The sequence below is a fragment of the Chiroxiphia lanceolata genome, chromosome 21 (genome assembly GCF_009829145.1).
Source record: "Chiroxiphia lanceolata isolate bChiLan1 chromosome 21, bChiLan1.pri, whole genome shotgun sequence".
Taxonomy (NCBI): Eukaryota; Metazoa; Chordata; class Aves; order Passeriformes; family Pipridae; genus Chiroxiphia; species Chiroxiphia lanceolata.
Genome location: NC_045657.1, coordinates 9,636,055 through 9,648,973, shown reverse-complemented (window position 1 = coordinate 9,648,973; position 12,919 = coordinate 9,636,055). Strand labels below are relative to the sequence as shown.

General features: G+C 52.0%; 1 protein-coding gene across 2 annotated transcripts in view; it reads left to right on the top strand.

The window, feature by feature from the left end:
• Positions 1-1,255: 1,255 nt before the first annotated feature.
• Positions 1,256-12,919, top strand: part of EHMT1 (euchromatic histone lysine methyltransferase 1) — a 127,959-nt gene continuing 116,295 nt past the window's right edge. Inside the window, exon 1 of one of the 2 annotated variants that reach the window (XM_032708192.1) lies at positions 1,256-1,344. In XM_032708192.1, the coding sequence (XP_032564083.1) occupies positions 1,324-1,344 (21 nt within the window). In that variant the 5' untranslated portion in view covers positions 1,256-1,323. Of the gene's footprint in view, positions 1,345-4,225; positions 4,356-12,919 lie in introns of those variants that run through there. The other variant, XM_032708197.1, reaches the window with a different exon arrangement.

Below are 12,919 nucleotides of genomic sequence, written 5' to 3'. Positions count from 1 at the left end.
CCCTTGGCCCTGCACGGACACCCCAACAATCCCACTCTGTCCCTCAGAGCCTTGTCCAAACCCTCCTGGAGCTCTGGCAGCCTTGGGGCTGTGCCCACTGCCCTGGGGAGCCTGGTCAGTGCCCAACCACCCTCTGGGGGAAGAACCTTTTGCTGAGATCCAACCTGACCCTGCCCTGACACAGCTCCAGCTGTTCCCTGGCTGCTGTCCCTGCTCACAGGGAGCAGAGATCGGAGCTGCCCCTCAGGAGGAGGCTGTGACAGAAATGTCTCTCTGCCCACTGAGAGGAGTGAGGTGGGGCTGCAGGAAACCAGCCTGAGGACAAGGGAGGGAGTTTGTTCCTCCAGAGAGGTGATAATGAATGTGTAAATTGATGTCAGGGCACTTAAAGGCTCCTGTTTCCCTCTAAGAAACAAGGATTCCCCTGCCCAGGAGGTTGGTGCAGAGGCACCTGCCTGTCCCTGTGTCTCCCTGGGGCTGGTGTGATTTCCCTGGGTGGTTTCGGATGCAGCTGTGGGGCTGAGGAGCCCTTGGAAGTGCTTATCTCCCTGCTATTTTCTGCTTTGCTGGAGAGCTGTAAAAGGGATAATTGTTTTACAGTCATGGGTTTAGGGCCTGGGCACTGGGAGGGGCCCTGTGGGGTCTGGGTCTGGGAGAGTTGAAGCTCTTGTGGGTGCTTGGGGTGTGGGAAAGGGAGGGAAAGGGCTGGAAATGACCCCCCCATGGGGCAGGACCAGGGCGAGATGCTCCTTCTGCCCCATCCCTGTCTTAAGGTGAGACAGACACCAAAGATCTTCCATGAGCTGGGCTGAAAATAACCTAAAGTAGGAAAATAACCCCAAAAATGGGAGAAGAGACAAAAGAAGATGATTTTCAATGGTTTAACTTTTCGGCAGGAGGACGGAGGGGCTTTCTTGACTCTTTCTGAGGCCTTGCAGGGGTTTTGTGTAGGATTTTTGGCCAAGTGCTGCTGGAAGATCGGGGAGCTCATTCTCTGCTCAGCTGGGAACGGCGGCTGCTCTTCCCCCCTGCCGTGGGGTCTCGAGAGCTCCCGGTGCCGCGCCGCGGTGCAGGGGTGCCGGTTCGGAGGGGTCCGTCCCCATCCCACCCCTGTCCCCGTGTCACCCCACCGCCCGTACGGCGCCTCCCCATGGGCGCCGCCATGACACCGTACGGACCGCGCGCCCTCGGGGGCCGCCATGCTGCCGCGCGCATGCGCCGTGCCAGGCCGAGCGTCTCCATTGAGAAGAATGAGGGGCGAGGGGTGGAGCCAAGGCGTGAGGAGCCGCGGGGGGGGCGGGGCTGCGCTCCGGGGCTCCGGCCATGGCCACAGTGGATGCCGAGGTGAGTGAGAGCGGCGCCGTCCATCTGCCCGGGCGGGGGGAAGGAAGATGGGGGAGCGTGGAGTGGTATCGCCCAGGGCCAGGCGGGTTCTGTCGGGGGCCGGGAGGGGGGCCGTGCCCCCGCCGCCCCATGGTTCAGTCCAACTCCTCTGAGGGGAAGAATGTGGGAGCTGCTGCCATTGTGTGTAGGGGGGCCCGGGACTCTGTATAAGTTACACCCCTCCACGGCGAGTCAGTGGTATGTGCCATACAGATTCCGGGGCTCGCCCCAATGGGAGCGGGTGCGTGTGGCGGAGGCGGGAGGGGGGAGCGGCGGCGCCACCATCCATGTTCCGGGGCCGCCCCATGCGGCGGGGCGGTGCTGGCGCGGCTCCATGCAGGGTCCGGGGCCCCGCCGGGCGCGGCGGCGGCGGCGGCGGGCGGGCCGGCGCTATGAGCCATGCAGGGTCCGGGGTGGCGGCGGGCGGGAGCCATGCAGGGTCCCGGGCCCGCGGGGCGGGGGAGCTCCGAGCAGGTACCGGGACTGCTCATCCCGGGAGAGCCGGGACCGGGAGCTGCTCGTCCCGGGAGAGCCGGGACCGGGAGCTGCTCATCCCGGGAGAGCCGGGACCGGGACTGTTCATCCCGGGAGAGCCGGGACCGGGAGCTGCTCGTCCCGGGAGAGCCGGGACCGGGAGCTGCTCGTCCCGGGAGAGCCGGGACCGGGACTATTCATCCCGGGAGAGCCGGGACCGGGAGCTGCTCGTCCCGGGAGAGCCGGGACCGGGACTGCTCGTCCCGGGAGAGCCGGGACCGGGACTGTTCGTCCCGGGAGAGCCGGGATCGGGAGCTGCTCATCCCGGGAGAGCCGGGATCGGGAGCTGCTCATCCCAGCTCAGTAGTCATTTGGGGTTTCCGCTGAGCCGGGAGGACGCGCCCGGGCGCTCCCAGCCGGGCCAGGGCTGTCCCACCGCACCGCGCGCACAGAATCATAGAGTTATGGAAGGGGTTGGAAGGGGATCATCCAGTTCCACCCCCTGCCAGGGACACCTTCCACTGGCCCAGGTTGCTCCAAGCCCCGTCCAGCCTGACCTTGGACACTTGCAGGGATGGGGCAGCCACAGCTGCTCTGGGCAGGCTGTTCCCAGTGGACACGGATCCCAGTTCCCCGGAGGGATGTGAGGACACCTGGGTCTACAACACCGGCTGCTTCATGCCAGGCTCAGACTCCTGCCTGCGTTTGCTAGGGAATATAAACTTCTTGTGAGTCTGTGCCCTCAGGTGAACACGGGATTGCAGCTACTGGCTGTGAGCCCTCGGGCACAGAGAGAGCAACGAGGTGGTGATACAGGTGTGCTTCATGTACAGCCTGTGATACAGGTGTGTGTTGTACACAGCCTGTGATACAGGTGTGCTTCATGTACAGACTGTGATACAGGTGTGTGTTGTACACAGCCTGTGATACAGGTGTGCATTGTGTACAGACTGTGCTACAGGTGTGCCTCATACATAGACCATTATAGAGGTGTGCATCATATACTATCATACAGGTGTACATCATACAAAGGCTATAATTCAGGTGTGCTTCATACACAGACTATGATACAGGTGTGCATCATATACAGATATAATACAGGTGTGCATCATACACAGACTGTAATATAGGTGTGCATCATACAGAGACCATGATTCAGGTGTACATCACACACAGACTGTGATACAGGTGTGCATCATACATAGACTATAATACAGGTGAACTTCATACATAGACCATTATAGAGGTGTGCATCATATACTATAATACAGGTGTGCATCATACAAAGGCTATAATTCAAGTGTGCTTCATACACAGACTGTGATACAGGTGTGCATTATAGATTATAATACAGGTGTGCCTCATACACAGACTGTAATATAGGTGTGCACTCATATATAGATGAATACTGGTCTGCACTCATGTACAGATTATAATACAGGTGTGTATCGTACACAGACAGGTGTGCATGATATACTATAATACACATGTACATCATACAAGGCTATAATAATACAGGTGTGCTTCATACACAGACTGTGATACAGGTGTGCATCACAGACTGTCATACAGGTGTGCATCACACAGACTATAATACAGATATACATCATACACAGCTGTAGTATAGATGTACAGTGATATAGATGTGCAGTTGTACACAGACTATAACAAAGGTGTGCATCATGCACAGGCTATAATACAGGTGTACATCGTAAAGAGACCATAATACAGGTGTGCACACACACAGACCATGGTTCACGTGTGCACACACACAGACCATGGTTCAGGTGTGCACACACACAGACCATAGTACAGGTGTGCACACACACAGACCATAGTACAGGTGTGCACACACACAGACCACAGTTCAGGTGTGCACACACGGACCATGGTTCAGGTGTGCACACACACAGACCATAGTTCAGGTGTGCACACAGACCATGGTTTAGGTGTGCACACAGACCATAGTACAGGTGTGCACACACACAGACCATAGTTCAGGTGTGCACACACACAGACCATAGTACAGGTGTGCACTTGTGTACAAAGGCTGTGACTGTGGCCAGGTGCAATGACAAGGTGTGTCACCTCCACCTGCTCGAGGTGACAGGTTGGCTGCTGCCTTTCCCAGCTCTCTCTCTGCAGTGCTGTGTTCAGAGGGTTGTGCTGTGGCAGGGAATGTCTGCTCTCTGTGAGGTGAAGTTTGTGGCACCAGCAGTTCTCTGCAAGTGCTGCAGGCAGCTTAAATTTATTCTCAGACAACATTCCCCTCATCCTTGGTGGGAGGTTCATCCAAGGCTTCCCTTGTGCTTTCTGTTCTGTCAGAACTGTCCTGATCCTGCTGCCTTTCCTTTGCACTTTTGAAGGGGATCAGGTGTTGATTTTGTGATAGAGGAATCAGCCCTCGGGTGCTTCTCTGACTCCATGGTCCAGGATTGCTTTCATGGCTGTAACTGGGGCAGGAGCTGGCTCATAACTCATCAACTCCTCATGCACAGGTCAGTCTTATCACTCCTGACACACACCTTTTATTTTGGGAAGCATCTCCCGGGAGTCCTGGCTGGCTCTGCCCTGCGTGCAGAGCATTAAGAACTACTGCTCTTAGAATCAGACATAATATCCACAGATGTTGCTGTGGATTATGGGGAGGGAGCAGTGACTCATTTGGAGTTTAATTCCTCCCCTCCCCCATGAACTCATATATCTGAGGCCAGATCTGCCTTTGCTTCTACCCCTGTGAGGCCAGAGGGGAGGAAGTTGGTATCAAACAGCCTGGAATGTGAGGAGTGGAGGAGAAGCTCTTTGCTTCCCCTGTGCTGGTGTGGGAGAGCAAGGACCAACATCCCACATCCATGGTGTCCTGCCATGTGCAAGAGGGAGTTATTTCACTTGGCCAGGGGAGGTGCAGAGGTGTGTTTTTGGGAGGAAATACTTTCTCCCAGCAAAGAGCTGGGAGGGAGTGGGCAGGCTGGAAAAGTGCTGCCTGTGTGTCTGCAGGGAGTGCCCACCCCACCTGCAGACAACCCTGTTGGCAGTCACTGAACTCCAGACAAAAACTCCCAGTATAGAACAGCTTCTTGCCAGATCTTGGTGTTGATGAGTGAGGGAGAATCTCTCTGAGCACCAAGTTCTTCCTAAGTCCCGAGCTGTGAACTTCAGTGGTTGTTCTCTTCTGGTTACCTGCCCCAGGTGATCTCGGTGTTTGGGGAAGGGTTGTGCTGCAGTCCTGAGGTGCAGTAACCATGATGCTGCCAAAAAGTCTGGTTTTGCTGTTGGTTTTCTTTAGCAGGAGTCTTATATCCAGTCCAGTTTGGGACTTTTGCCTCTTTTAGACTTGCTGTGCTAAAGTTTAAACTTCAAGGAATTGAGTTTTAAGGAGCTGAGCCTCACTCAGCCAGTTTTATGATCATGCATGTTCAATGGATTTGATGCTGCTCCTCCAGTTTGCATCAATTTGGTGAAGAAAATCAGCTGCCCTTGTGTTTGTGTGCTTCCCAAAATGCTTGTTTGGTGTGAGTTTAAAAAAGGATGGTTCAAGCCACGCTGTTTTCCCCAGGGCTCGAGGTAACCCCAGGGAGGCTGGTGCAGGAAGAGTTACATGTGTGGCTTTGAATGAAGTGGTTCTCTTCAGAAGCCACGCTGCATTTTTCATGGCTTTCCCCCTCCTCTCTGTTCAGATCTGTAGCATCTTTTTTCCTGGAGGTGCAGCTTTGATCTTTGCAGCGACGAGCCGGTGTGTGAGCCACAGACAGGACACATTTCCCAGCTGCTCAGCACCCTGGGTGAGGCTGGATCTGGGATGGACTGGGCTCCCAGCAGCCCCCCAGGCTGGGGTGAGGACTCTGGGGCTGAGCAGTTCTTTGCCCTGGCTTTGATCCCAGCTCTCATCCCTCCACCAGCCGGTGCTGGGGGCTCGGCTGGAGCTCTTTCCCGCTCAGTGAACTCCCCACTCCATTAAGGGGCAACATTCAGCCACATCCAAGCATTTCCCTGTCCCTGCCTGGAGGGAGGTTGCTGTCACAGGCTGGTGAGTGCAGGAGGGATCACAGGAGAAGCCAGGAGCTGCTGGGCAGTGCCTTGGAGCAGCAGCACAGGGGGCACTGCTGCAATTCCCACCTTGTGCTTGGCAGGGGTCTCACAACCCAGCGCTGCTTTCAGCAGCCTGTCCCCCCTCAGTCGCTCTTGTGGGTGAGGACAGGGCTTTGCTTTCCTGTGGCTTTTTAATTCAGGTCCTGTCTCGGTCTGTGTCCTGCAGAACAGCTCCTTCCCTCGGGATTGGGAGCACAGCGAGGTGTGTCCATCTCACACTGGACACACAACACACCCGTGTTTCACTTGTGTTAAATTTCTCCTGGGGTAACATTTTAACTCTGACTTTGTACAAAGAAAGAAGGGGTTTTTTTTTTTCCCCTCTCTGCTACTTAACATCTCATAAGGAGACTTTATATCTTTCCCCATGGGGGTTACTTTGTTAACATGGTTCTACTACACCACTGCCCTGGCCCAGACAAAGTTTTACCTTGTGTCAAATGGCTGCTAAATTTTACTTTTTTCATGGATTCTCGCATGCAATGGGCTAGTAAAGGCCCTTTGGGAACTCATCCTGTTCTTCCATGTAGAGAAACTTTAAATAATAACAGAGTGTTGTGAAGCTTTAAGGAAGCCTTAGAAGTGCCCTTCAGTTGTGTTAAGCTGATGTGACTGAGCCAATGTGACTAAAGAGAACATCTGAAGAACGTTTTGTCAGTCAAGGCAAAATCAAAGGCCTGCTTTATACTTAAAAAACCCCTCTTCCAATATAATTATGCTGGCTGAAGATGATGATTTTTTCATTTTTCTTTGCTGAAATAGTAATAAAAGCCCTTGCTGTGGATATAGCTTTATAAGTTTAGAGGTGATTTTAGACCAAGGTAGCTTATTTTTTGCTTCCCAAAGCAGGGCCTTGGTCCACGTTTGTGAAGTTTTGCCGACTTAGTTCTCTGCCCATGAATGCAAAGCAGTTGCTCTCCCCTCCACCAGTGCTGTGTCAGCACAAACCCTGGTAGAGATGCAATTACCAGCAAAAACCCCAACAACAAGAAGCAAAACAAACAGCCCTTCCGTGGAGGGAACCCACTGGAGCTGTGCTGGGAGGTAGAGCTGGATCCCTCACCCTGGAGCAGCTGGGCCAGGGGCTGGAGGCACGAGCATCCCTGAGAGAGGGCGAGGTACCAGCACCCTGGGGTGTCACACTTCCAGATGCTCGTGATATTGGAATGGTGAGGGACTGATCTGAAATGCCAGTCCATGGCCTTGCCCTTTATCATCTTGCCAGGCACTTTGTGATCTGTCTCTTCCCCTCTCTGCCCCAGAAGTGGGTGGCAGGAGGTTGTATTCCTCTTGCTTTTCCCTGGCAAAGTGCTGGTACCTGTGCTTTGTGTCCTGGAAAAGGAAGAGGTGAGAGGGGGTTATATTTTGGGCAGGACTGTGAGAGGTTCAGGGGCTCTGTTTGGGTGCTTCAAGACACGTTTTACTGAAGATTTCCCTCTTCCTGACTGTCCTGGAAGCCAAAGGTCACCACTGAAAGGCTCACCCAGCTGTGTGTGGATCAGGTGGATCAGGGATGGCTCCTGTCCTGCCTCAGTATGTGCACAAGAACATCCCATCGGTGATGGCTGGTGACTGGTTGAAGTGGTAAAGTAAATCCAGCAGGGAATGGGAGCATTTGCTGTCTTGGTTTGGCTGCCAGGCTCTGGGAAGTGCAGAAACCCAGGCTGAACTGTGTTGTAAAAGTGCTCGGTGTGGCATCGCTGCCTCTAAAAAAGAAAAGCTTTCCTGCTTTTCATTTAAACTTTCCAGCATAGGCAAAGTATCAAGGACATCCAGCATATCCTCTTTGGAAGCAGGAAGTGTTCTTCCAAGAGGATTCCCGTTTCCTTCTTGCCCAGCCTGATCCCCACCATTGTCTGACCGTCTCTGCTTCCATCCCAGCTCCTTGTGCCCGAGTTTGCACCGAGGATAATTCAGCTCCGCTGTTCAAACCTGACACACCCTGCGGGCACATCCTGAGCCAGGTGAGCCCACCTGGTGTGGGGCTGAGCCATCTGTGTACAGCAGAGGCTGGCTTTGGGGTGGAGGTGGGTTGTTGAATATTAAATGCATCCTTTGCAGCGTCTCCTTCTCGAGGGAGAGCTCTCGGAGGCCGTGTCAGTTCAGGACAGGGAGGCGGGTGAGTGGTAGAGCAGAAAATTCAGGTCCACTTGTGTTTGCCTACGGATCATCATCCTGCAGAGCCAGCACACAGACAGGCAGGAAACGTGCAGGTGGTGCAGCTGGGGAGGAAGTAAACACAGAGCAAGATAACCAGGCTGCCATGGATAAACTCAGAGTAGAGCCAGGTGAGTGACTGAGCCCGTTTGTTACAGGGAAATGAAAAATTGTGCGAACGGGGATGAAAATAATGATGGTGATTGTGTGCCCCTGGGTCAGCTGGGCCAGTACCCGCCCCAGGAGGGGCTTGTGGGCTTGTACAGCCTTCACAGCCCCAGCAGAGAGCGGGGGACTGAGGGGAGTGGAGGTCAGTGGTGCTCAAGGGCGACACAACAGCCTCATTCCCTGTGGTGTGGGGCAAAGGGTGAGATCCAATCCAGGAGCCTTGGGATGCTGCAGCAAAACGTGCCTGCTCCTGGTGCTCTCCTGGCTAAAAAGGACAGGAATGTGGTGCTTATTGCTGCTGAGAAAGGAGGGCAGCCAGGGTGAATTGGATGGCCTGAGCCATCCCTGGAGCTGAAGGGAGTGTGGAATGAGGGCAGGGGCACCTCCATGGACAGGGAATTACAGCCCAGGTGTCCAAACTGCAACGACCTGTGCTTGGGCCTTGGTTATGTTAGAACTCGTTCAGAGTACTCCTTCAGATTTTTAGTTCATTTTAGAGCTGAAGTGCAGATGTGCACAGAAGGATTTGAGCCTGTTGACTTGCAAAAGGGAGCCCTGGTCCCCCCGGGACTCTTGGCCATGATCTGCTGGTGTGTTTGAGTACAGCCCTGAGTGCAGTGAAATATATCTTTTCCCTCCTTTTCATTTTTTAAGCAGGAGCTCCTGACTTCTTGAGAGTCTGAACTGCCTTCTTCCTTTCCAGTCACACATTTCTAGTCCTCGCAGTTTCAGAGGAAGTTTTAATAGGTAATTTCTCCCACAGGCTCAAAGCCAGAAGGCAAATTACCCCAGTGTTTCATCCAACTTCAGTGGGAATTGGGGATGTTTCATATTGCTGACCCAGAGCATTCAGAAGCTCTGCTTCACTCAAAAACCATAATATTGTTTCAAGAAGTGGGAAATTAAACATGCATATGGTGGAAGACTTAGAAAGGATTAATGGGTTTCAAAATTACATGCTTCATCCAGCTGTTGATTTGGGAATTGAAAGTATGCCTGTTGCAGGACTGGGAGGGAGTTATTGAAACGTGGTGTTCCTTGGTGTCTAGTGAATGCAAATGTCCCAAATCTGTGATTCCAAAGCCAAGCCCAACGTCCAGACTGACTCCAGGTTTGATGCTGGATTAGCTCAGCCCAGGTGGGAGCAGCTGTATATTTTTTAGTGGATTTTCCCCCCCCCCCCCGTAGTTTAATTTGACCTCTCTTGATGATCTTGGTTCCTGGGTGTCACCCAAGGCATGTTTTTGGGCTGCCCTTGACTCGAGTTCATTCCCTGTGTGTGAGTTTTGCTTCAGGCACATGGAAGGGACTCATGGAAGGTGCTGGAGGCTTCAGTGGCTCCATTTACCCTGTGAATCAAAGATTTGGGGTGGCTGGAGGGGCAGCACCTCCAGCCTGGAGGTCACTGGGACCTGCACTAAGTAGGAAATGGGTGTTTAAGTCACTTGAATTTTATGGGATCTGAAAAAACAACTTCTTTTTTTGGTGCATTTCTAATGTCCAGGGGGGTTGGCAGCAAATTTACACCCTGTCAAGTGTGGGTTTGTCAATGCAAGGAAGAGAATATTTGTATTTGGGAAGGTGAAAGCATTAACAATGGGCTGTGAGCTGGTTTGTGTGATTCCATGCAGGATCCTGTTGGCCTGCCAGTTTGCACATAAACCTCCCGATTATGAGGGTGTAAAGCAGGAGTCTAAATATTTTATTAATTGAAGAGCATTATTAATATTTGATAGATTAAATCAACAGCCAGGAGGCTCTGCAGAAAGTGCCACTGCTGAACTGGTAACCTACACGTTGGGTGCTTTTAATTGCAAAGTTGCTTGTAATAGCTTTTATCAGCTCTGTGTTTTAAATGTTAAGGGTCCTTGAATCCCACACATTAGAAATCCTTTTGTTCCTTGCATTAGGAAGGGTGCTTTTTACTCTTACTAGGATGGTTTCAAATTGGTGCTTTAACACCTTCTTACTACACAAAGGTGATTGTTTATGAGGTGTCCTGTAGGGCCTGGAGGCGAAGTCTGGAATATTTAATGTTTTTTGCCACACTTTGAGGAGAAACAATGACTGTTCCTTTAAAGATGGGATGAGATGGAATATTTACTCTTGCTGTAGTGGCAGATCCTGTAGCTTTCGTGTGTGTGGAGAGGTGAGGTGAAGAGCCTTGCTGTCTTTTAATCAACATCAACCCTGCACCGGGGAGATGCCACCAGTGAGCAAACAAACTGCTCTGAGCACGTTTGCTGAAGGTTCCTCTGCCTTGAGTTTGGGAATATAAGGGGTGAGAAGCGAGTGCAGCCTCGGGTGTGCAGCGTTGGGAAAGGCCAGCGAGGGGGGATCATATTCTGTCTTTTATTTCCACGCTGTTTTCCAGCCTCTGCAAGTTGTATTTCTCATGTTTTTTTTTAAGATTCAGACCAGGTTTCTGTCACAGTGTACTTTGTGCCTAAACCCCACTTTTTCTTGATTTTCTTTGTGAGTTTTATAGTCTCCTTCCCAGCAGAACATCCCCTTCATGCTGCTGATCTGTTTATATTCTTGTGTTTTGGGGAGTTTAGCACCTTTTCTCACGCAGCTCGAGCTTGATAACAGCACACTGGTCTTAATCATTTATGGCTTTTATTAAAACCTCATTGCTTTGATGTCTCCTCAAACTTCCAGACTGCCCTCACGGCAGCTGCTTTACAGACATCATTTATCTCCTGCCCCTGTGTGACAGCAGGCCCAAATTTTACCTCCTGCTGCAGGTGCTGGTGCTTTTTGCAGCGAGAAGGTGCACGTTGTGCAGATGCTGAATGGCCTGGAGCTGTGGCTCGAGGCTGTGCCAGCAGTGACACAGGACACACAGATCCTCCCCATCCCAAAGGACACACAGATCCTCCCCATCCCAAAGGACACACAGATCCTCCCCATCCCAAAGGACACACAGGTTCTTCCCATCCCACAGGACACTCAGATCCTCCCCATCCCACAGGACACTCAGATCCTCCCCATCCCACAGGACACTCAGATCCTCCCCATCCCACAGGACGCTCAGATCCTCCCCATCCCCGTCCCCACCCAAGGTGTGGGTTGAAACACCGACCCAGTGTGATCCTGGCTGTGGAGGAGGGCGGGGGATGATGAGGAATGAGCATGATTTGCCAGGTTTGAGGCCTGACTAGTGCTGGGAAGTTTTACCAGCCAACTTGCCTTTCTCCACCGGGCCTTTGTTTCCAGCCATGCTCCCGATGAAAGGGAGGAACAGGAACGGCAGCTCCTCCATTGGCTGCGGGAAACCACCTCCCACAGCCCTGTGGATGAGCTCCAGTTTTTCGGGCTGCCTTGGAGCTGGGAGCACTGGGCTGGCACTCCTGGGGTGCCAAAACCTCCTGCAACGGGGAGGCAGCAGGAGAAACACTGGGAAGGAGGATTTCCATTGTCTGCTTGAGCCTCACCACAGCGGTGTGAGCGCCCGTGCCTCTGCTCAGCAAACCCTGAGGAAAGGGATTGGATATTCCCAGGGATCTCCCAGGAGCAGGGAGTTTTGATACTGTCCCCCTCAACGTGTTTGTGACCTCGAAGCTGCTGTGGCTCAAGCAGAATTTGCAGACGTGGCCAAAGAGCTGATGGAGGAGGCCCCGTGTCTGTCTGTATTTATACACTGGATGCCCAGGGATACTCGAAATTCTTCTTTAAATAAATGACCAAAAGTCCACAAGTGGAAGTTGGTGTGGAGCTGCCAAGAGTAACTCCTGATTGCAACAGTGTCTGCTTTAGAAGAGAGATGTAAATGGTTGCTGCGTGTGTCCCTGATGAGTCAGAGCCCTCCCTGCCGGGGATGGTGATGCTGATGCAGTTGCTGATCTCTGCCAAAGCAAGCAGTCCACACAAGGAGATCAGACAACAGGCCTTTTCTCCCCCGCTGGGTGCTCATTAACATTTCTCTTGCTGATGTGTATTATTAATTAAACTAATTTTTATTGCCCTGTAAGTGTGGATGGTGCTTTGCAAGCACAGAACATAACCTGCTTGTGTCCCGGGGTTTCTGGAGTGGGTGTTGAGCCATGTGCGAAATGAGAGTCTTGGAAAAAGTGACCAGGAGTGTTGAAGAAAGGTAAATCTCTGGATTTTCTTTTCTTTTTTCCTTCTTGCTGAGGAGCTGCCTAGTTTTACATCTGTTGATGTGGGTCTGTGTGAGCAGAGGGCTGAGGAAATGCCCTCTGTGCAGAATTAGTGCAGACAGATAATGAGACTTAAGTGCAAGGAGAGTTTGCAGCGTTGACCCTCCATAAGACAGAAGATTACACAGTGTGGAGTATTATATTAAAAATATATATATAATAATATATAATATAATATATATTATACTATATTTATTATATTATATATATTAAAAAGAGCTTTGAGACCTGATCCAACCCCACAGAAATGAAGGAGGGGTTTGCCATCAGCTGCAGGGAGAGCAGGCTCCCTGCAGTGTACCCAGGCCGTTGGGCAGTCAGCAGCTTAAACAAAAGAACTTAAAGCAGTGTCCAGGCAAGGCTGGTTGATGTTTTGCTGCCTGTGATCCTTTCCCCTCTGTAAAAGAGAGGTAATATTTTTACAAAGTTCTAAGACCTGACTTGATATTAGAAGCCTTTAACTGGAAGTGTTGAAGAAGTGCCAA